The sequence below is a fragment of the Mobula birostris genome, chromosome 19 (genome assembly GCF_030028105.1).
Source record: "Mobula birostris isolate sMobBir1 chromosome 19, sMobBir1.hap1, whole genome shotgun sequence".
Lineage (NCBI taxonomy): Eukaryota > Metazoa > Chordata > Chondrichthyes > Myliobatiformes > Myliobatidae > Mobula > Mobula birostris.
In genome coordinates this window covers 46,354,361-46,377,554 of record NC_092388.1, presented here as the reverse complement: position 1 = coordinate 46,377,554, position 23,194 = coordinate 46,354,361, and the positions used below count along the sequence as shown (strand labels likewise).

The 23,194-nt window shown below is 43.4% G+C and overlaps 1 protein-coding gene across 1 annotated transcript in view; it reads right to left on the bottom strand.

Annotated features, from left to right (window-relative positions):
• Nucleotides 1–4,454: 4,454 nt before the first annotated feature.
• The window catches only part of elmo1 (engulfment and cell motility 1 (ced-12 homolog, C. elegans)), a 204,586-nt gene continuing 185,846 nt past the window's right edge, over nucleotides 4,455–23,194 (bottom strand). Inside the window, exons 21-22 of the mRNA XM_072283537.1 lie at nucleotides 18,234–18,311; nucleotides 4,455–6,108 (exon numbers count right to left, since the gene is read on the bottom strand). Of these exons, the coding sequence (XP_072139638.1) occupies nucleotides 5,908–6,108; nucleotides 18,234–18,311 (279 nt within the window). The 3' untranslated portion in view covers nucleotides 4,455–5,907. The remainder of the gene's footprint in view (nucleotides 6,109–18,233; nucleotides 18,312–23,194) is intronic.

The window sequence follows — 23,194 nt, the reverse complement described above, 5'->3', positions numbered from 1 at the left end:
AAATAGAACTCAGCTGGCCAGCGTTAAAGGGGAGTTAGTGTTAAGGGCATCAGTCTATCATCAACATGCCCCCATGTAGTTGTGATGATATCAGAAGGGATTAATGCCTATTTTTGTGTATTTATTTATTTATTGAGATAGAGTGTGGAACAGGCCCTTTGCGTCACATCACCCAGCATCCCTCGATTTCACCCACCCTAATCACAGGACCATTTCCAATGAACAATTAATCTACCAGTACATCTCTGGACTGTGGGAGGAAACCAGAGCACCCGGAGAAAACCCACACATCCTACAGAGAGAACGTAGAGACTCCTCACAGATGCGAAGATATCCCATTGTGTTCAACATTTCACTATACTCACCTGCTATCATTGGAAGAATGCAAAAAGGAGAGGAGCAAAAGAAATTTCTGAATCTAGAGGACTGTAGACTGCTATAATGTAGAAACGGGGCACTCATCCAGTTCTTTGGAACAGCAATTCAATTAGTCTCACTCTCCCTGCTTCTACCTCAAGTCACTGCAGGCTTTTTGTCTGAACATTGCAATTGAATCTGCTTCCAACTGACTTCAAGCTGGTATTTTCTGGATCATGGCAACTCATTGCTTAAAATTTTCATTCCATGTCTGCTTTATTAGCCAAATGTCTTAGAAAAATTAAGCCAATTCCCTTTGATCAACTAAAGAAATGGAAAATGCAGCATTGTTTAGAAAAAAATCTTTATTTTATTGGCTGGCAAAGGTGGCAAGCAACCTACTTAATGGCCTCTGATGTACCAGTTTATTAAGAGTTTCACCAAGTGTGGGAAAACGTGTCTTAATTTCACTGTCTTTTCATTGTCAACCGTCTCGACTTCTCCACCACTCTCTCCAATTCCAGCCTCACTCCTTCCAAACACTCTATTCCCCACTCTCTCTGCATCAATCCTATTCTCACCATCAAACCTGCAGGTAAAGGTCGTGCTGTAGTAGTCTGGCAGACTGACCTCTACCTTGCTGAGGCCCAGCAACAACTGTCAGACACCTCCTCTTATTTACCCCTCAAACAGTACCCTATACACCTCCATCCCCCACCAGGAAGGCCTCAAAGCTCTCCCTTTCTTTCTGGGCACCAGACCCAACCAGTTCCCTTTCATCACCACTGTCCTCTGTCTAGCAGAACTTGTCCTCACTCTCAATAATTTCTCCTTTGGCTTCTCCTACTTTCTTCAAACAAAAGGTGTAGCCATGAGTACTCACACAGATCCCAGCTATGCCTGCCTTTTTGTCAGCTAGATGGAACAGTTTATGTTCCAAGCCTACACTGGAGTCACTCCTCCACTTATCCTACACTACGACGACTGCATCGGTGCTGCTTCCTGCACCCATGCAGAGCTCATTGGCTTCATCAACTTTGCCTGCAACTTCCACCCTGCCCTCAAATTTTCCTGGTCCATTTCCAACACCTCCTTCCCCTTTCTGGATCTTTCTGTCTCCATCTCTGTGGACAGCTTATCTACTAATGTATATTACAAACCCACTGACCCGCACAGCTACCTAGACTATACTCTTCCACTCTGTTACTTGTAAAAACACTATCACCTTCTCTCAATTCCTCCATCTCTGCTGCATCTGCTCTCAGGATGAGGCTTTTCATTCCAGAACAAAGGAGATGTCTTCCTTCTTCAAAGAAAGAGGCTTCCCTTCCTCCTCAACGCTGCCCTTAACTGCATCTCTTCCATTTTGTGCATATTTGACCTCACATCATCCTCCCACCACTCCGCCATGGATAGGGTTACTCTTGTCCTCGCTTACCACCCCACCAGCATCCATGTCTAGTACATAACTGTCTGTAACTTCCACCATCTCCGACTGTATCCCACCACCAAGCACACCTTTCCCTCCCTACTTTCTGCGTTCCATAGGGTTTGCTCCCTACACAACTCCCTCATCCATTCATCCCTCCCCACTGACCTCCCTTGCTACAGATGCCCCTACACCTTCTCCCTAACTAACATTCAGGTCCCCAAACAGTCTTTCCAGGTGAGGCAGGACTTCACCTGTGAGTCTGTTGCGGCATCCGGTGGGCCTGGTGTGACTTCTTGTATATTGGAGAAACCCGACATAGATTGGGAAACCACTTTGCTGGGAACCTGCACTCCGCTTACCAGAAAAAGTGGGATCTCCCAGTGGCCACCCATTTTAATTCTGCTTCCCATTTCATAAGTCCATCCATAGCTTCCTCTACTGTCACAATGAGCACACACTCAAGTTGGAGGAGCAACACCTTGTATTCCGTCTGGGTAGCCTCCAACCTGAAGACATGAACAACGATTTCTTGAACTTCTGGTAATGCACCCCCCCATCCCTCACCTTCTCTATTCCCCATCCCCTTTTCTCTCTCTCACCTTATCTCCTTGTCTGCCTATTGCCTCCCTCTGGTGCTCCTCCTCCTCTCCTAATCAGACTCCCCCTTCTCCAACCCCGTATCTCTTTCACCAGTCAACTTCCCAGCTCTTTACCTCACCCCTCCCAGTTTCACCTATTACCCTGTGTTTCTTCCTCCCCTCCCCCCACCTTCTAACTCTGACTCAGCTAAAAAAAAAAGCTGAGTCGGAAAAAACTCCAGTCCTGACAAAGGGTTTCCGCCCGAAATGTTCACTGTACTCTTTTCCATAGATGCCGCCTGGCTTGCTGAGTTCCTCCAGCATTTTGTGTGTATCAATTGCACTAACTTCCTTTTACTTTCACCTAGGTTATGGGCAGATCTTCCAGCACAACCTTGGCTGATTGTGGTGAGCTTTAGCTGCTAAAAAGTTTCTGATGAATTGGTTTCCTTTGCAGTGATGATGACTGAATCTTGAGAAACCTGTATGCTTTTGGGCCATTGCTCATTCTCAACAGTACTCTTGGAATTTATCAGGCAAGATGCAACACTTCATTAATAATGCTTTCTCCCACTGGCTGGATGTGGCGCTAACTGATAAAATTGTAGCTGAGTCACTGCTGGCAAGGATGGATGAACCTGGACAATGTGTTGTCTAACAATCTGACACCTTCGCAGGAGGACAGCATTAAATAATTCAGACAAGAACATCTCTTATCCAGCTGGTGATCATCTCTCTAAAGATTCGTGACACTCCTCAGTGACAAATAGCCAGTATGTTGCCTTTGAAATGACTTCTCTGCTAGTGAAACAGCAAATTGAATCCATCCTCCTTTTGACCAAACCCAAGAGTTTAGTAAACTACAAAACCCATGCCTGTTGCTAATTTCTGATAAAAGCATCATCTACAGTTCTAAAAGAACAGCTTTACATCTTCCCAGTTTTTGGCTGTCAGCCCATCCATTAATCACAGTGGCTCTTCAGCGGGTGCCTGTAATCAGTTCATACAGCAGGCTGCAAGGAGAATGAAACAAGGCCAGAGACACAGACTTTCCAGAAGCTCCAACTTGCAGAATTATAATTAGCTTTCAGATAATGTAGAAACTAGGAAGGTGTTTACATCCAGCTATTTTAAAAATGAAGAATTGAAATGACTACCATGGATATGAGTCTGGACCTGGTTTGACATCCTGCTCGGGTCCAAAATTGGAGGCTGGAGAATCAATATCAATCTGTCCTTGACCTGAATCAGCATACTCCCTATCTGCTCCACACAGGTGGGCATTTGTACTCCTCCAAAAATGAACTAATGTCAAGTGTTCAACCTTTATATTCAAACAAAGGTTTGCCTCCATTTTGACACTCCCTTGTGAAACCATATTACCAGGTGTGCATGAGTTGCAGTTCAAAGATAAGAGTAAAGAGAGGGAGTTCAGCAAAATTTCTTGGGTTCAAAGAATCATATATGCATGGAAAAAGTTAACAGGGAAATCACAAAGCATAGAACATGAATAGCTTCAAGGTGGATGCACTTCTGATAAGAATATGAATATGGAGTGAAGATGGGTTTAATCACAAAATAAAAGATTTGTTTCAACCAGATCAGAATCAGGGTTCTTGCACTGGTCTATATGAGGTACTATTTGTTGTTTTGTGGTAGAAGTACAGTGCAAAGACAAAATTACTATAAGCTACAAACTAAACAAAATAGTGCAAAACAGAGGAATAACAAGGTGATGGGCATGAATTGATGCACCTTGCAGAAACATGATAGTGGAGGGGAAGAAGCTGTTCCTAATTCATTGAGAGTCAGCCTTCAGGCTCCTGTATCTCCTCTCCGACGGTAGCGATGAGAAGAGGGCATGTGCTGGATGGGGAGGGTCCTTAGTGCTGGAAGCACAGCCTCTTGCAAATGTTTTTGATGGTGGAGAGAAGGTGGCCAACCTCTGACAGGGCTCCCCAAATGTCGGGCAAGGCGCCCAATGTGGACCTCAGAACTTTGCATGTCACTGGCTCATGACAGACAAACAGGCTATTAGAGTTTCCCCAAACTCCTTGCAGGTCTCCAAACTCTCACTGCAATGAAGGTTCAAAGTTCAAAGCACATTTATTATCGAAGTTTGTACACATTATACAACCTTGAGATTCGTCTCCTTACAGGCAGCCACAAAACAAAGAAACCCAACAGAAGCCATTAAAAAAGACCGCCAAACACCCAATGTGCAAAAAAAAAATCGTGCAAACAATTTAAAGTTAACAAATAACATTCAGAACTGCAGTTCATGCAAGTGAGTTCAAAGCCACAAAGCCAGTCATCTCTGCAGCTGGTCCAAGAACCCATCAGTCACAGGCCACAGCCTCAGTTCAACCCCACATTCCTTAAATCCAGGACACCACCCCAAAAAAAAACAAACCACATGGCTTTTCTGCTGATGGTTCAGCTAAGCTCAAGACCAAAATCACTTCATAAACCTTTTCAGGGAGAGATATTACACATTAAAATTGATGGCAGAAAATTGTGAGGGATGACTGGCTTTCATAGCTCTGCGCCTGAAACAGAAAATCCACCTCGGCGTTGCCAGCCTGTTGCATGTACAGCATCTCATTAAAATCAACGGCTCCTTTGTGACAAGTGAAAGTAAATCCACTCCCCGGTAATAAATCTGTTTCTTTTATTGAAAACTGCAAGATTCCAAGGACATTTATTCCAATATTACAAAGCGGCGAAGGAACATTACAATACCCAGATATGCATTCCCCATAAAATATATATGTAACAAGGCAAAACTGGTAAAACATTTTTTTATATATATATATATATGTATAACATATACAAAAAATGTTTTCTTGTAAATTCTTTTACACAGAAATAATACAACATTGACATAATACTGGCTGTTTGGCATGTTCCACAAATAAAAAAAACACTCATGCAATACAAGGTGCTTTACACTACAGAGGATCAAAGCCAAGACCATATGCTAGTTTAATAGGGAATTAGTCTTTCCTTTTAAGTATGATCCATATTCATGACCTACAATGTTACTTTCATCACGATGTAAGCTTTGTCTACTGAACAAGTGTACAGCTGCAGGGCTGATTCTGAGAGGGCAACTTGAGATATGAACAGACCTAGACTGATTTCAGAAATCCTGAATGGAAAAACGCCGATCATTTGTTTTTGATGTACAGATCAAAAAAAAAGATCCACCTCACTGCCTCATATCCTCAATCCCCCCCTTGTTACTCTGGTAACAAAGAGCAAAGGACGGTCTCAAAGTGCTGTCAGAAACAAGGCTTTGGTAAGAAGGTGACGCATCAAAAGATCCAGGAGTTGGTTTCCCTCTCAATGGAGGTTGTACTGTGCCAAAGTCACTGTCCTTAATGATACGGATACTCATTAAGTAACAATTTGGTCTAGCTAAACATTAGTAGAGGCTGAAGAGCAGCAGGAAGGTAGATAGTTAATAGATGTGCTAACAAAAGAAGCAGTTCCAGCCGACGCTGATTCCAGTTTATTCTCACAGGCTTGTCTCTGTGTTTAGTTACAGTCATAAACAAAGTCATAGTTGCTCGGCTCCTTGGGGATAGGTGGTGGGGCTTCTGGAATTTGGATATTTTCTAGGTCAAGGAGTCGCAGCTTCATCTCCATGCTGAGGAGCGTGTCAAGGTCATTCTTAGTCAGCTCGCTCATCATCTCCTTCCCGAGTAAAGCATTCAGCCCGTCTGTCCACACACAGTACTGGAAGAGAGAAAAGGTACGGCAATGAGAACACTGGTCAACCTTCCGTAAGATAAACTGCACAGGGAAGATGCCATTCAGCCCACACAGTCTATGCTAGCAGCTGTGCTACACACACCAAATGCTGGAGCAACTCAGCAGGCCAGGCAGCATCTATGGAAATGGAGAAGCAGTCAATGTTTCGGGCCGAGATCCTTCTTCGCGGCTGGAAAGGAAGGGAGAAGCAGCCAGACCGAGAAGGTGAGGGGAGGGGATGGAGGACAAGCTAGAAGAGAATAAGTGAAGCCAAGTGGGTTGGAGGGGAAGGAATGAAGTCAGAAGCTGGGAGGAGATAGGTGGAAAAGGTAAAGGGCTAGAAAAGAAAGAATACGACGGGGAGGAGAGTGAACCATGGGAGAAATGGAAGGAGAGGCACTAGGGGAAGGTGGTAGATAAGCAGTTGAAGTGAGAAGAGGAGTGGTGGTAAGATGAGGGCCAGCAAGGGAAATTGAAGGAGGAGGAAAGGGGAGAGGGATAAATTACAGGATTGGAGAAATCAATATTCGGGCCATCAGGCTGGAGGCTACCTAGACGGAATACAAGTGTTGCACCTCCAGCCTGAGAGTAACCTCATCAGGGAGCCATGACCGACATGTCTGAGTGGGACAATATATAGGACATTAACTCACTTGAGCAGAGATTCAGTTATAGAGACACAGAAAATTACAGCACAGAAATAGGCCCTTCAGCCCGTCTACTGTGTCAAACCACTTAAACTGCCTAGTCCCATCAACCTGCACCCAGACCATAGCCCTCCAAATCCCTCCCATCCATGTACCTATCCAAACTTCCCTTAAACATTGAAAGCAAAATCACATCCACCACTTGTGCTGCCAGCTCGTTCCACACTCTCACCACCCTCTGAGCAAAGACATTTCTTCTCGTTCCCCTTAAACATTTCATCTTTCACCTTTAATTCATGACCCCTAATAAAGTCGCACCCAATCTCAGTGGAAAAAGTCTGCTTGCATTTACCCTATCTATACCCCTCATAATTTTGTATATCTCTGTCAAATCTCCTCTCAACCTTCTCCGCTCCAGACAATAAAGTTCTAAACTTTTTAATCTTTCCTTAGAACTCAGGTCTTCCAGTCCTAGCAATATCCTTGTAATTTTTCTCTGTAGTTTTTCAATTTTGTTGGCATCTTTCCTGTAGGTAGGTGACCAAAACTGAACACAATACTCTAAATTAGGCCTCAGCAATGTCTTATACAACTTCAACATAACACACTGAATGACTTGTGTACTCAATCCTGTGGTCTATACAGGCCAGTTGCTAAAACTTTCTTCACAATTCTATCTACCTGTGATGTCACTTTCAATGAATATGGACCTGTATTCCCAAATCCCTTTGTCCTACAACATTCCTCAGCGCCCTACCACTCACTACCCTGGTTGGTCCTCACAAAGGACAATACCTCACACTTGTCTGCATTAACTTCCATCTGCCATTTCTGGCCCATTTTTCAAGCTGATCCAGATCCCACTGGAAGCTTTGGTAGTCTTCCTCGCTGTCCAGTAGACCCCCAATCGGAGACATCTGCAAATTTGCTGATCCAGTTAGCCACATTATCATACAGATCGCTGATATAGGTGACAAACAACAACAAACCCAGCATCAGTCTCTCCAGCACACCACTAGTCACAGGTCCCCAGTCAGAGGGACAACCATCTCGCTGGCTTCTCCTGCAAAGCCAATGTCTAATCCAGTTTACTACCTCATTTTGAATGCCAAGTGACTGAACCTTCTTGACCAGCCTCCCATGTGGGACCTTGTCAAATGCCTCGCTAAAGTCCATGTAGACAACAACCACTGGCTTGCCTTTATCAATATTCCTGATAACTTTCTTAAAAAGTTCTGTAAGATTGGTTAGACATGATCTACCATGCATAAACCCCTGCTGACTATCCATAATCAGTCGCCATCTATCCAAATACTCATATATCTGGTCCCTTAGAATGTCTGCCAATAACTTTCCTACTACCGATGGCAGGCTCCCTACCTATAATTCCCTGGATTATCCTTAGAGCCTGCCTTAAACAGCAGAACAACGTTAACTATCCTCCAATCCTCCTGTACCTCACCCGTTGCTAAGGATGATTTAAATATCTCTGCTAGGCCCCTCCAATTTCTGCACTTGCCTCTGCTTAGGGTCCGGGATTTGTTCACCCTAATTTGCCTCAAGATGGCAAATACCACCTCCAGTATAGGGCACTTGACCTTGCTGCTGCTTGGCCTCAATTATATAGACACTGTGCCCATCTCCTGAAGCAAAAAATCCATTTGAAGGCTCCCCCTTATCTTTTGACTCCACATGTAGATTACCATTCTGATCTTCCAGAGGATCAATTTTGACCCTTGCAATCCTTTTGCTCTTAACATATCTGTAGAAGCCCTTAGGATTCTCCTTCACTTTGTCTGCTAGGGGAACCTCATGCCTTCTTTTAGCCTTCCTGATCTCTTTCCTAATGGTTCTCCTGCATTTCTTATACTCAAGTACCTCATTTCTTCCTACCTGCCTGTACCTGCTATGTACCTCCTTTATTCTTAACCAAGGTCTCTTGAAAACCAAGGTTCCCTAACCTGTTGCCCTTGCCTTCTGAAAAACACAGAGAAGCTTTGTGTCCTCAAAATTTCAATTTTTAAAGCCTCCTACTTAGCAAATATATGCCAGAAAACAGCCCATCCCAATCCACACTTGTCAGATCCTTTCTAATACCATCAAAATTGGCCTTTTTCCAAATTAGAATCAACCCAAGAACCAGACCTATCCTTTTCCATAATTACCTTGAAACTAATTGCATTATGATCACTAGATTCAAAGTGTTCTCCAACAGAAACTTCTGGAACCTGCCCTGTCTCATTTCCTAACAGGAGATCTAGTATTGCACACTCTCTCATTGGGACATCTATGTACTAATTAAGAAACATTTTCTGAACACATTTGACAAAGTCTATTCCATCTAGTCCTTTTACAGTATGGGAGTCCAAGTCAATATATGGAAAATTAAAATGACTTACTATCAGAATCTTACGTTTTTCATACAGTCTGCGATTACTCTACAAATTTGTTCCTCCAAATCCCTTTGACTGCTGGGTAGTCAGACCTTTCTTAATCCTCAGTTCCACCCTTAAAGCGTCACTAGATGAGTTCTCCAGTTTGTCCTGACTGTGCACTGCATGACATTTTCCCTGACTAGTAATGCCACCCCTCCCCCTTTAATCCGTCCTGCCCTATCACATCTAAAATAATGGACCAACGGAATATTGAGTTGCCAGTCCTGTCCCTCATGCAACCAAGTTTCACGAATGGCCACAATATCTGTTCTGGCACTCTGGTTCCCATTCTCCTGTAGATCTAGTTGAAACAACCCTACCCCCAACCCCACCACCTCTCACCCCGTGCAGTACCAGCAACCTTCCCGCCAGGATATTAGTTTCCCTCCAGAACAGGAGATCCTTCTGTTCAGATCCCACCTTCCCTGGAAGAGAGCCCCATGATCAAAAAATCTGTAACCCTCCCTCCTTAACCACATGTTAAACTGTAAGACCTTCTTATTTCTGGCCTCACTGGCATGTGGCATGGTTAGCAATCCTGAGATCACAACCCTGGAGGTCCTGTCCTTCAACTTAGTACCCAACTGCCGAAATTCACTTTGCAGAACCTTGTACCTCTTCCTACCTATATCCTCGGTACCTTTATGGACCATAACCTGTAGCTGTTCACCCCTCATTTGAGAATGCTGAGGGCTCGATCCGAGACATCCTGAACCCTAGCACACGAGGCAACATACCATCCGGGAACCCTGAACCTCCTTTCAGTTCCTCTAATAAACGATTCCCCTATCATCACAGCTCGTCTCTTCTCCCCCCTTCCCTTCTAAGTGCAGAACCAGACTCAGTGCCAGAGGCCTGACTGGTGAGACTTTCCTCTGCTAGGTCATTCCCCCAACAGTATCTGAAATTATCTGTTTTCTGGGGATTCTCACAATTAAGGAGGTGTAACTGTGAAAGATCATTGCAGGTAGAGCATCAGAAAAGTTAGCATTACCAAGACAAGGCAAGGAAAGGTCCAAATCTCATATTGACAAACTCTGTTTCCTAATGAGGGGAATATAGTATCTGTCAGAGAAAAACAGATGACACATTCAGCTACTATAATAAGATGGAGAGTGACAAATCAAACATTTTGGCCCCGATTTGATGGATTTTCCAGCCTATGGGAAACAGAGGACCTGAAGGAAGATGTAGACAACTTCACAGAAGAGATAAGTGTCCCTTCAGCACTACTCATGAGTTAGGAGTCAGCAGAGCTTTTCCAGTGTCTCCAGGACCATAGTCCTGGTCCCTCCCTCTATTGTATATGGAGTGGCCAAGTTGGGCAGGGAAGCCTCTCAAACAATAAAATCGTTCAACGGTTTAAAAAAAATAAGTTAACACTACTAAATGCATTCATCATAAATATAACAGTTTTCCAGTTTCTTCTTAAAATTGTAAATAAGGTTTATTTTGTCACATGGTGTGAGCAGAATTATCTGCAGCTTAATGTGAAAAAGACTAATGAGCTGGTGGTAGACCTGAGGAGAGCTAAGGTACCGGTGACCCCTGTTTCCATCCAGGGGGTCAGTGCGGACATGGTGGAGGACTACAAATACCTGGGGATACGAATTGACAATAAACTGGACTGGTCAAAGAACACTGAGGCGGTGTACAAGAAGGGTCAGAGCCATCTCTATTTCCTGAGGAGACTGAGGTCCTCTAACATCTGTCGGACGATGCTGAGGATGTTCTACGAGTCTGTGGTGGCCAGTGCAACTATGTTTGCTGTTGTGTGCTGGGGCAGCAGGCTGAGGGTAGCAGACACCAACAGAATCAACAAACTCATTCGTAAGGCCAGTGATGTTGTGGGGATGGAACTGGACTCTCTGACGGTGGTGTCTGAAAAGAGGATGCTGTCTAAGTTGCATGCCATCTTGGACAATGTCTCCCATCCACTACATAATGTACTGGGTGGGCACAGGAGTACATTCAGCCAGAGACTCATTCCACCGAGATGCAACACAGAGCATCATAGGAAGTCATTCCTGCCTGTGGCTATCGAACTTTACAACTCCTCCCTTGGAGGGTCAGACACCCTGAGCCAATAGGCTGGTCCTGGACTTATTTCCTGGCATAATTTACATATTACTATTTAACTATTTATGGTTTTATTACTATTTAATTATTTATGGTGCAACTGTAACGAAAACCAATTTCCCCCAGGATCAATAAAGTATGACTATGACTATTTTGAAATATCAAAAAATCTCCTCCATAACATTAATTCTATTTTCGATACTGAGTATTCTAGTCTTCTCTCTTGCTTTGGTTTACAAGGAACAGAATGCGTGTGGCACCTCAAAGCTCCACCTATTTCTTCCTTTTGTTTCATTCAGAATGTGGAGGGTGGCAAAGAATACCCAACACTGCTCTCATCCTGACCTCCACCTTTGTGTGCGGCTGTATCAAGCTGAACTTAGACATTTAGTACACTAACTTCAAGTACCACGGCACGCCAAGGTTCTAGCAGTCCCTGGTGTTGCAAAGGATGGGCCTGGCTTTGCTGCTGCACAATGTTTCATTGAACTGGACTTTGCTGCACTACCTGTCCGTCATAAAAAGGTTTCTGCAGTAAAACACCTTGGACCACAAATCCAATAGCAGTGGTCAACACCAAACTTCCTGCAGGCCCTGTGGGAGAGAGACACAATGTGGGACGATCTCCTCAGCAGACCGTCAAAACTATTGGGCAGAATATTTCTCTGCCAGAACCCACTATCAAGCACCAAGATCTCTGCCAGATGAAAGGGAGCCCTCTGTCAGAGTTGGAGCCTCACTCACAACATACCCTGCCTTTAGGCCCCTGAGGCAACTGTCCAACTATTTGTGGATTGTCTGTTTGCTTTGAAAAGGATGCAGTGGCTCTGGGCAATGTTTGTCCCAAGCAAATGTGTAACTGAGTCTCTCTGATCTACGGGTTGTTCCCAGGGCTGGATACTGAGACTGACATCAAGTGCTGCTGGAATATCATCAACTAGGCCTCCCCGAGACTTGTTGATCTTCCAGTATATGGGAAGATACTGCTGACCGGCACAATCTAGGCCACAGGATTATGTGCTGAGGGATCCACCGAGGCTCGGTGCAATTAATGCAAAGACTTTGTGGGAGAGGAATGCAGTCTAAACTTCTGCCACTACTAAGGGGCTGGGCCCAGTGTAACACTCTCTCAAACACTGTTCAGAGGCCAGGAGTGGCATTGGTACTCTATGCAGAGCAAACATTGTTTTGATGAGACTATGAATGCAACTTAGGAGACGTACTAATGGCATTGTATTTTCTCTATATAGTTTCATGGTTTAGCTATGTGTGTGCATTGGGGGGAGGGGTAGTTCCGGGTGCTCTGATTTCCTTTCACATTCAGCCTGGTACATTACAGGTAAAGCCCCCCCCCCCCCAACCATTGAGCACATCTACATGAAATACTGTCAAAGGAAAGCAGCATCCATCATCAGAGATCCTCACCACCCAGGACACGCTCTCTTCTCACTGCCGTCCACAACTGAAGGTACAAGTGTCTGAAGACTCACACCGTCAGGTTCCAGAACAGTCACTACCCCTCAACTATCAGGCTCTTGAACTAGAGGATAATGGCACTCATCTACTGGAGTTATCCCACAACTGATGGTCTCACTTTAAGGACACTTTATCTTGTTATTTCATGCTCTCATTATTTATTGCTATTTATTTATAGTTGCATTTCAACAGTTTGCCTTCTATGCTCTTGCTCCTTCCTTGTTCCCGTCTACAGTTACTAATCTATAGATTTGTTGCAAATCTCTATAGGTAAAAGAATGTCCGGATTGCATGTGGTGACATGTATATACTCTGATAATAAATTCTACTTTTGAACTTTGTCGGAGCCATAAGTAGCACTGGTGCTCTGTGCGTAGACTGTATTAACTTGACACGAAAGGCAAGTATTGACAAGCATTATGTTTTCTCCATACAGTATACTTTCCTGTTTTAACTTGTGGGCTTCCTCTGGGTGCTCTGGTTTCCTCTCACATTCAAAAGAAGTTCGATTAGAGTTAGTTAGTTGTGGGCAGGCATACTATGCTGGCGTCAGAAATTCGATTAGAGTTAGTTAGCTCTGGCAGGCACACTACGCTGGCGTCAGAAGTTTGATTAGAGTTAGTTAGCTCTGGCAGGCACACTATGCTTGCGTCAGAAGTTCAATTAGAGTTAGTTAGCTCTGGCAGGCACACTACGCTGGCGTCAGAAGTTTGATTAGAGTTAGTTAGCTCTGGCAGGCACACTATGCTTGCGTCAGAAGTTCAATTAGAGTTAGTTAGCTCTGGCAGGCACACTACGCTTGCGTCAGAAATTCGATTAGAGTTAGTTAGCTCTGGCAGGCACACTACGCTGGCGTCAGAAGTTTGATTAGAGTTAGTTAGCTCTGGCAGGCACACTACGCTTGCGTCAGAAGTTCAATTAGAGTTAGTTAGCTCTGGCAGGCACACTACGCTTGCGTCAGAAATTCGATTAGAGTTAGTTAGCTCTGGCAGGCACACTACGCTGGCGTCAGAAGTTTGATTAGAGTTAGTTAGCTCTGGCAGGCACACTACGCTTGCGTCAGAAGTTCAATTAGAGTTAGTTAGCTCTGGCAGGCATACTACGCTTGCGTCAGAGGTGCGGTGACACATGCAGGCTGTCCAGCATAACCGTCGCTGATCTGATCTGACGCAAAATGATACACTTCACTGTATGCTTCAATGTACATGCGACAAATAAAGCTAATCTTAAAAAAAGTATTTTTTAGAAAATAAAAAAAAAGCATGTGTTATCTTGAGAATTGTACATCCACTCTGAACAAGCACCTCAACTAGCACTGACTCTCTGGTTGGGAATGCCATCCTAAATTCCCACTGATGCAGTACCTGGTTCCATACTTGATTGTTCCTGGTTTCTGCAAACTGGTACATGAAAGTGCAACAGACTTGCATGCCTGTAGTAAACTCAAAAGTGGAAAGTGATGGAGTTGGATATTACATTTTAAAATGTTTATATAATACAGAGTCGCACATCACCTCACAACTCTTACAACCCCAGAATCACTTTGGTCCCTGGTGCCCTCTGCATGGAGTTTGTCCGTGAGAGTTTCCCACAGATACTACATTTTGTTTCATTTCCCAAGGGCATCTAGGTCGGGAGGTTAATAAGTCACGGTAAGTTGTCCCTAGCATAATGGCTCATGAGAGAATCAAGGGGTGTTAATGGACATGTGAGAAAGGATAGGTTTACCAGGAAATAAGTGGGGGGTAGGATTGATATTTGCTCTGAGACATGACATAAGTCATCTTGCCTATCACACACAAAATACTGCAGCAACTCAGAAAGCCAAGCAGTATGAATGTCAATTTCTCCTTCGGTAAAGAAAATCACTCCCCACCCCCCCCCAACACTTCCTCTATTCCCAATTCTGACCCTTCACTTCTTCTCACCTGCCTATTACTTCCCCCCGGGTCCCCTCCTCCGCCTCCTTCCCTTTCTCCTATAGTCCACTCTCCTCTCCTATCAGATTCCTTCTTCTCCAGCCCTTAACCTTTCCCACCCACCTGGCTTCACCTATCAACTTCCAGCTAGCCTCTTCCCCCTACTCCCACCTTTTTATTCAGGTGCCTTCCCCCTTCCTTCTCAATCTGGGCCCGAAACATCGACTGTTTACTCCTCTCCGTGGATGCTGCCTGACCTGCTGAGTTCCTCCAGCATTTTGTGTCTGTTGCTTTGGATTTCCAGCATCTGCAGAATCTCTTGTGTTCACGATCTTGCTTATCATGTCATAAGAAAATATACAATGAGGAAAATGCAAGAGAAGGCCTTTGGAGGAATCTGGAGCAATGTAGAGGGTGCTGGTCAAATCAGCAGGTCAAATTGAAGGGAAATAGACAGTCGATGTTTCGAGTCAAGACATTTTATATGGGCTGGAAATGTCTTGACAATGACCATACTGAATTACACTGATCTATCAATCTACGTTTAAAAACAAACTCGACAACTGAATTTCTCCAACATAAATAAGCCCAGCCAGTGGTGTAGTAGTATTGGCATTGGACTTTGAGGCAAATGGTCCTGGGTTCGAATCCAGCCTGCCCCTTGCACGCTTTCCATTCGTGCTGGGTTAAGCGTCAAGCTAGCAACTCAGCCTCACAAAAAAAGTCAAATGCTACAGAAATGGCAAAACACCACCCGATCCTCCACAAGGTGTGAAAAAGGAAAAACAAAAATTAGGAAGGTGCTGCATAATTTCTACTAGAAAGAATCTGCTTCTTTCCATTTATGTTCTGGGAGTTAAAACTATCCTCCAAATGTCAGTGCAGTTTTCAAAACTAAATATCATTTGATGTTCAACATCCTACAGCACGTTTCCCATTTGTGTAATTAAAAATGCTTTCCTTTAACAACTGAGTGTCTATGGCGTTTTTATGGGCACTAGGATGCTGACAATGCAATGGAGATAAATTAGCACTTGGCAAGTGACTCGATAGATTAGTGACATATTCTGGGCTCGTAGCACAATCCAGAGGCAGCTTGCATATCTCGCACTGCAGTGCTCAGCATCTAGTTTATGCCATAATTTCTGCTCGCCAGGAATGCAGGCTTTCACGGATATAAAAACTGGGAGACATTGAAAAAAAAGAAAAGGGCATCTGAACTAAGCAAACCACATTTTAGATGTTATTTTAAACACCAAAGAGCTTTATGACACAAATTGTTCTTTATATGCATTTCAAGGATAGGATGACTCGACACTCACCTTGATTTACCTGCATTCATAGAGCTCTTGTGTTGAATATTTGTCCCTGGGATGTGGATGTGCCTGGCAAAGCCAGCATTCATTGCCCATCCCTAATTGCTACTGAACCAAGGAGGTGGTCAAGGGTCAATCACACTGGTTGCGTCTAGTTCTGGTCCTATTGCTGAATTAAAACTTGCTGCCTTGATATTTGATATGCTGAATGCTATTTGGCTTAGGTAACCCCTTGCCATTCAAGGAATGTGCAGAAATGAAGACTGCATTGTTTCTGCAAGAGACTACTTACAGGAACGACAAAGGTTGGTAGTGGTTTTGATAGTGTAGGAGTTTGTCTTAGGCTACAATGTGACATAGGCAGGACGCAGAGCTGGGCTCAGAAGTAGCAGTTGGAGTTCAATCCGGAAAGGTGTGAAGTGGTACACTTCGGAAGATTGAATTTGAAGGCAGAGTACAAGGTTAATAGCAGGTTGCTCAGCAATGTGGAGGAACAGAAGGATCTTGGGGTCCAAGTCCAGAGATCCCTCAAAGTTGTCTTTGGAGCAAAGGAGGACTAGAGTGTTTAAGATTATGAGAGGCACAGACAGAGCCAGCACCTTTTTTCCCTAGGGCATTAATGGCTAATACAAAAGGATATTTTTACGGTGGATGGAGGAAAGATCAGAGGAGATGTCAGAGGTAGGTTTTGTTTTACACAAAGAGTGCTAAGTGCCTGTAATACACTGCCAGGGATGATTGCAGAGGCTAACAGGGTAGATATCGAAGAAAGAAAAATGGTTATGGGCTATATAGGAGGGGAAGGTTAGATTGATCAAGAAATCTGTTAAAAGGTCGACACAACATTGAGGGCCGAAGGGTCTGTACTGTGCTGTACAGTTTTATGGCATCTCTGAACAAAGTTGCTCTGTAGTACAAATTCTCTCCCTTCAATGCATTCTGATTAAGCATACAAAGCAAGAAAACAAAAGTAGATACTCATTCTGCTCTCTTGCCGTGGGAGTCTGCAGTTACTGTGTTCTAATTCTTCTTTTAGGAGGAGACTTTACGCTGTGTCTACTATTTACAACTGAGTAGCTCGGGCAGCACAAAACACACCACAAATGACCACAGCTCAACGAGGACTGCTTTGGTTGCCCGGTGAACTTTGCTAAGTGAAGTCTGATGCGTTAATAAGGTATGTCACCTCCTGTGATGCTTAATCCTCAGTTTGAATCACAGCTAAATGGCTTCTGAGAAGTGCGACAGAGAGTCACAACATAATTCAACTTGTGGTTTACCATACAGGCAAAGTTTAGAAAGTTAGGCTCATCAAGAAATGAAATCAAAACACACACAAAGGCTGACTAAGGCAGACACGTAATGGAGCAATAAGAGACTTCATTTCCCCCATTTAGAAGTTCACCCCGCTGGACTCCGACTATGGACTTTTTTCAGACTTATCATTTTTAAATTCTGTGTTTTTCACCCACTCTTTCTCGTTGTTTTCTGTGCAGGGGAGGGGGATTTGTGGGGAGGGGGTCAATGTGCCTGTTCCGTTTTTGTTTGTTTTCTTTTTGTGCGGGGAGTTGGGATTTGGGGGTTGATGATCGAGCTGCCGTCCTGTACTTTCCTGTTTTATCTGGAGACGAAGAATTTCAGATTTGTATACTTCGATAATAAATGAACCTTTCCAGGGGTGATCTCTCAATCCCAAAAGGACGGCAAACACCACCAGTGAGGACAGTCAGAGAAATGCTAATATTAGGATTTATCAACGCCAACACTGTCATCTGAACAAAGAAAAGCCTGCAAAAGCTGGAGTTCTATTTTACTATTCATGTGGCATTTGTCATGCTGAATTATATTTACATTAGATGTCACACGTACAACAGCTCCAGCATTTTCAGTATTTACTTTCACTTAATCTGTTCATTATTTCATTGTTCTTTCAGTCTGCAGCAGAGCAACAGCACAAGCACCTGACACAATTCTACAATTAAATGGAGCTGGTCTCATTTCTGCAGCTTTTTTAACAATATGAAGGGAAAATACCAAACAGATCAATTATGACTTCATTTAAACTGATGGGATCGAGGCAGTTCCCGTTCCAAAATACTTGTGATACTTTTTATTTAAACCATGAAGCAAATTACTAACAGATACATTCTCAAAGCTTGTCAGTTTGCATATCAAGTACAAAATTGCTCAGAAGGCAGTTTAAAAATAGCATGAAGGGAGGGGAGAAGTCACATTTACCTCATGCTTGTCAGGGGCAATGAAGTTCAATGAGTCATCAGGGTCATACAGGATCGAGAAGGCGAGCTCCAACACCTCCTGTGGGGAACCAGAACAATGTGAACGGGCAGTCAAACAGAGAGGAGGCCATCCCCACTAATGACAGGTCGCATCCAAACCACGTGCATTTCACAAACTTTAATTTGAGGATCAAATTCAACAACAGTGGCTCCATTTTAAAAGAAATTTTAAAGGAGTAAAGTGCTCCATATATGCTTCATGAGAGCTTTACTTAATAATTCACATGATAGAGATAAGGGAAGAAAGGAACTTGTTAAGGAACTTGTTTTAGGAGTGTCTGAAGAGAGAACAACAGGGTCAAAGGTTCATTTATTATCAAAGTATACAACTCTGATATTCGTCTTCTCCAGACAGAAATGAAACAAAGAAAACCATGGGAGCCATTCAAAGCCCCCTCCCCACCCCCCCCGGCACAAAAAAAATCTCACGAATGGCAACACGATCATCAACAACACCCCCCCTCATTCCACTCAAAAAACTCTAGCAAATCGCACCAAATGGCAGCAAGAACTCCCTCCCTCACACAAAAAAACTAACAGATCACACCAAACGGCAACTTAAAGCAGCATGGAGGAGGGAATGAGCAGATTTAGTGGATTATCGGGAAGAAAATTAAATATCAGCCCTGGTGCAGGTTATTTTCTGAGGCTAAGTGCAGGTAAAATGAAGAATAAACAAAATGCTTCTTGTTTTTTTTTTGGAAATGATAATCAAGGCAATTGAAACCTTCTACAATCCAGAATTTGCATTGAAAGGTACACACACACACACACACACACACACACAGGATATGCGTGCTCCAATCTGTAATTCACCTTCTGAAAATTCATTTTAAAAAAACTTTGTTTAAAATTTGCGCCTTGCACTTCTGTCAGTGATAAATTTCTTTTCCAATGCAGTCAGCTTCTCAAATGATTTTGCCAAAAACAAGACAGGAACCAATGTTTGGAAATAAGAGTCTGAAACATAGTTGAATTTAGCAATGCAAAGTTTTTAATAATGAATATCCATTTTTTATGATAAAAGTATGTGCCTTTGGTGTGTGTGTTTGGGGGGGTTGTAGAGAAGAGGACTGGAGAGATACAAGTAATGTCAATCCACAGTTCCAAAATTAGACTTTTATGACTGGGGAGATCAGTCAGCAGTAATTAGGACTTAATTTTAGTATGCTGTTAAAGTCTCTGTTAGATGTCAATCAATCAACATGCTTTAATACTTCCATCAGCTTACATGTGTTAACTGCTGAAGTTCATGTCGAATTACTGATTCTGTCTCGAGTTCAAGTGATGAATGCTTACTCGCCCAGTCCAACGCTTTCAGTTTCCGGGTGTTCCATGGTTCAAGAACAGCTATTTCCCTTCAACCATTTAGTTCTTGGAAAAAACCCTAATTACTAGAGTTTAGCAACACTAAGAGTACTCTGATCACTTTGCACTAAAATGGATTGTTCTAGTTGTGTTCCTTCTTGTAAAAAATTGTGTTTATGGTTTACTTATGAATGCTGGTTATATGATGCTGCGTACTTGCGACACTGCTGCAAGTTAACTTTCCATTACACCTGTGAATACCTAAACTTGCGCATTTGACTATAAACATGACTTTGACGTGGGCTTCCCCTTATGCCCCCAAACAATCCTTCCTTCTCCATGCCCCTTTTTCGATATAGGTAGCAAATCCCCTAATCAAATTTCTTCATACAAAGTGACTGGCTTCAAGTTTCTGCTTAGAAGTGACTTAACTCAAGTAACTGGTAACTGGGGAGTTGATCTGAAGTAAAGCTTTGGGAAGCAGAACAAGCTCGCTTTTTACCTGTGCTTTCCATCTCTTGTGGTCGGAAAGGAACTTTTCATTGTCACAGAGCAGCGATCCATTCTACAGCCCCCTGACTCTCAGTGTGTCCCTTGCAGCAGCTGTGCAGGACCACTGGGGTACAGTTATCACATCAGCATTACACTGAATATTCTGCTACGGCCCTCCTGCCTCTATCGCTAATGCTTTGAGCACAGCATCTTGCAGCTCAGCAGAACTCGACAGGCTGCACAATGGGTCCTGTTTACCCATCACCTCCCCAACTTTGGCCTCATAACAGACAACGATTCCTGTCCTCTCACTGTTTCTGATTCACCCCAGTGTTTTGTCTTACGTGGACAGATGAAAATGACCAGTTTGGGGGTGGCGGGGGGGGGGGGGGGAATTAAACAGTTCACCTTGGAGTATTGTGACAACACAAACTCCACTCAAAACCCATGACAAGTGACTGAGAAAAAACGAATTCTACAAAAACGGTGACTAAACCAATCAGGGTTTCACACTGACAAAATGCCTCAACCCATCATTGCAACCATTTCCACTTCCTCCCACACCAACTGGTGAGTCTCTGGAGCTCTCTACACCAAACGGTTGTGAAGGCAGGATCATTGTGGCATTTCAAGAGGTAATGGAGGTCTTGATGGGGGCTATCGCTCTTGCTTACGTGGTGGTGGTGGGGGGGTCAGGTAGGTGCTTCCCCTGGGGTGAGTGGGGGGGGGTAGGGGAGGTTGATGCTTTTGTTACTGCTTCTGCGGCGGGTGGGGAGAGTGAGAGGTTTCAGGGCTTCCTTCATTCTATGGGGACCCTTGTTTCGTGGGTGACTGTGAAGTGTACAACTTTCAGGTTGTATACAGTATACATTCGCTGATATTAAATGAAACCAAAAACGTTTTTACGAGATCAGGGAATTGAGGGCGATGTTTAACTGGCACACAAGAGTTGAGGCCTGGGGCAGATTGACCACAATCATATTAAAGGATGAGCAAACTTGAGGGGCTGAATGGTCTATCCCAGATGCTATTTTCTTCTGTTTGAATGTTGTTCTGTATCACCTCCCCTCAAGACTTCTACTACCCCTCATTTTAACTTCAGGACAACAGGTTTCCCTTGTTACAACTCTATTTAAATACCTCTCCTTACCCATCCTTGGCAAGGCCTGCCTTCACTGCCCAAGCTGATCCAGTCCTATACTGATATGTTAAGAACAAACAAGAGAAGATCTGCAGATGCTGGAAATCCAAGCAACACACAGTCCCGCTGAAGGGTCTTGGCCCGAAACATCAACTGTACTCTTTTCCATAGATTCTGCCTGGCCTGCTGAGTTCCTCCAGCATTTTGCGTCTGATATGTTAAGAAAGTGAACAAGCAAGGATGCCCATTTTGTTCCCGAGAGAACATCAGCAAACCAGTTAGGGTTTTACAACTATATGACATCTTCACGGAATTACACAAGCCAGCCATTCAGAATCAGAATGAGGTTTAATATCACTGGCATACATCGTAAGATTTGTTGTTTTGAGGCAGCAGTATATTGCAGCACAATAAAAAATGTAAATTACATTAAATATATATTTATTAAAAAGCTAAAGTAGTGCAAAAAGAAAAAAAAAGTTCATGGATTCAATGTCCATTGGAAATCAGCATTTCACAAGGACAATGCAGCTAGATTGCAATTCTCACCCCATAACTGCTTTCTCTGTGCTAAATCATTTTCATCACGCTGTCCTTTCCAGATGGCAACTGATTGCTGCATAAATAAGGTATTTCTTATGTCACCCATGTGATTTGCTTCTCTTACTGTTCCCAGAATTATTTTTCCTCTAAATTTCAAACTGCTACGGTGAGATTTGAGCTCTCTCTCTCTCTCTCTATCTTTAGTGCTTAAGTGACTGGATTACTGACTGCCACAGTGTTAGGCTACCCAGCTCTATTCTCACTGTATGCAGAATATATATTGGTTTCCAACTGCTGTAAAGTCCCTTTGTGCTTTCAGTATTCGGGAGACATTATTTCCTGAGCTATGTCTCTTCATGTGCATTCTCCTCGCATTCAGTGTTTTCATTCCAATCGTTTGTCTGCACTCAGCGTGACAGCACAATTCGCTCTAGGATTCATCACCTCTGGTGTAAAAAAAATCATAGTAGCTTTCACACTGAATCAAGCCAATTTCTGAGCAGAATTAACAACTTGGGAGCTGTAAAGAAAGGGCCCATGTGGGAGAAAATGACAGCAGCTAAGACCCCCCACACAGGACTCGATCTGGATTATTGGATCACTATTTCCTGCAACACCTGCTGCCAACTAAAGGATTAATTAAAATGATGGGAAAAGGCTAAGGAAGCAAACGCAGAGGGCGGGTTTAATAATGTTCTTTTGTCACTAGTGCCAAATATGCCATTTTCTCCTTTGTTTGAAACGAGAGATGTGCAGCCTCAATATTTAACATTAACCCAAGTAACCGATCACGAGGGAGTTAAGATCAAAGGCACTGACAATTTCATACAAAGCTGAAATCAGTACAGAGGGATAGGAATCCTCCATTGACCAACAAACTGGCTGAGGTAGTTTGTCTCCCACCCTTGGAATACCCCCCACCCCCTGTTTTAGCAAAGGGCACATTCTTTAGCTGAGAGACCAACCCTCAGAGAGGCCCAATAATGGTATGGAGAGGCCATTAGATACACACATGAAATTTCAAGAAACGGAGAGACCACGTAGAAGCAAAGGGGATTTAGTTTAATTTGGCACTGTTTCGGGCAGATTTTGTGGGGTCAAGGCCAGTTCCAGTGCTGGACTTTCTAACTATGGAAGTCCAATCCCAGTGCAATGCAAGTCCATTCTAAGCAAGGGGCAGGCTGTGCCCTAGAAAGGCTTTGAAGAGCAGAAAAGCCCCAGGTATGAAAATATCAGAAACATCCAAAAACACAGGTAGCATAGAAAAATGAAAACACTATTTTTTAAATTAACATTTTTAGAAATACAATTAAATGAATAGCTACATTGAAATTAACATTATTAAATCAAATAGAAAGGAAACCAAACTCTACATATTTAAATTCTCCCTATGGTCCTTACATCTCATGGATTTCAAT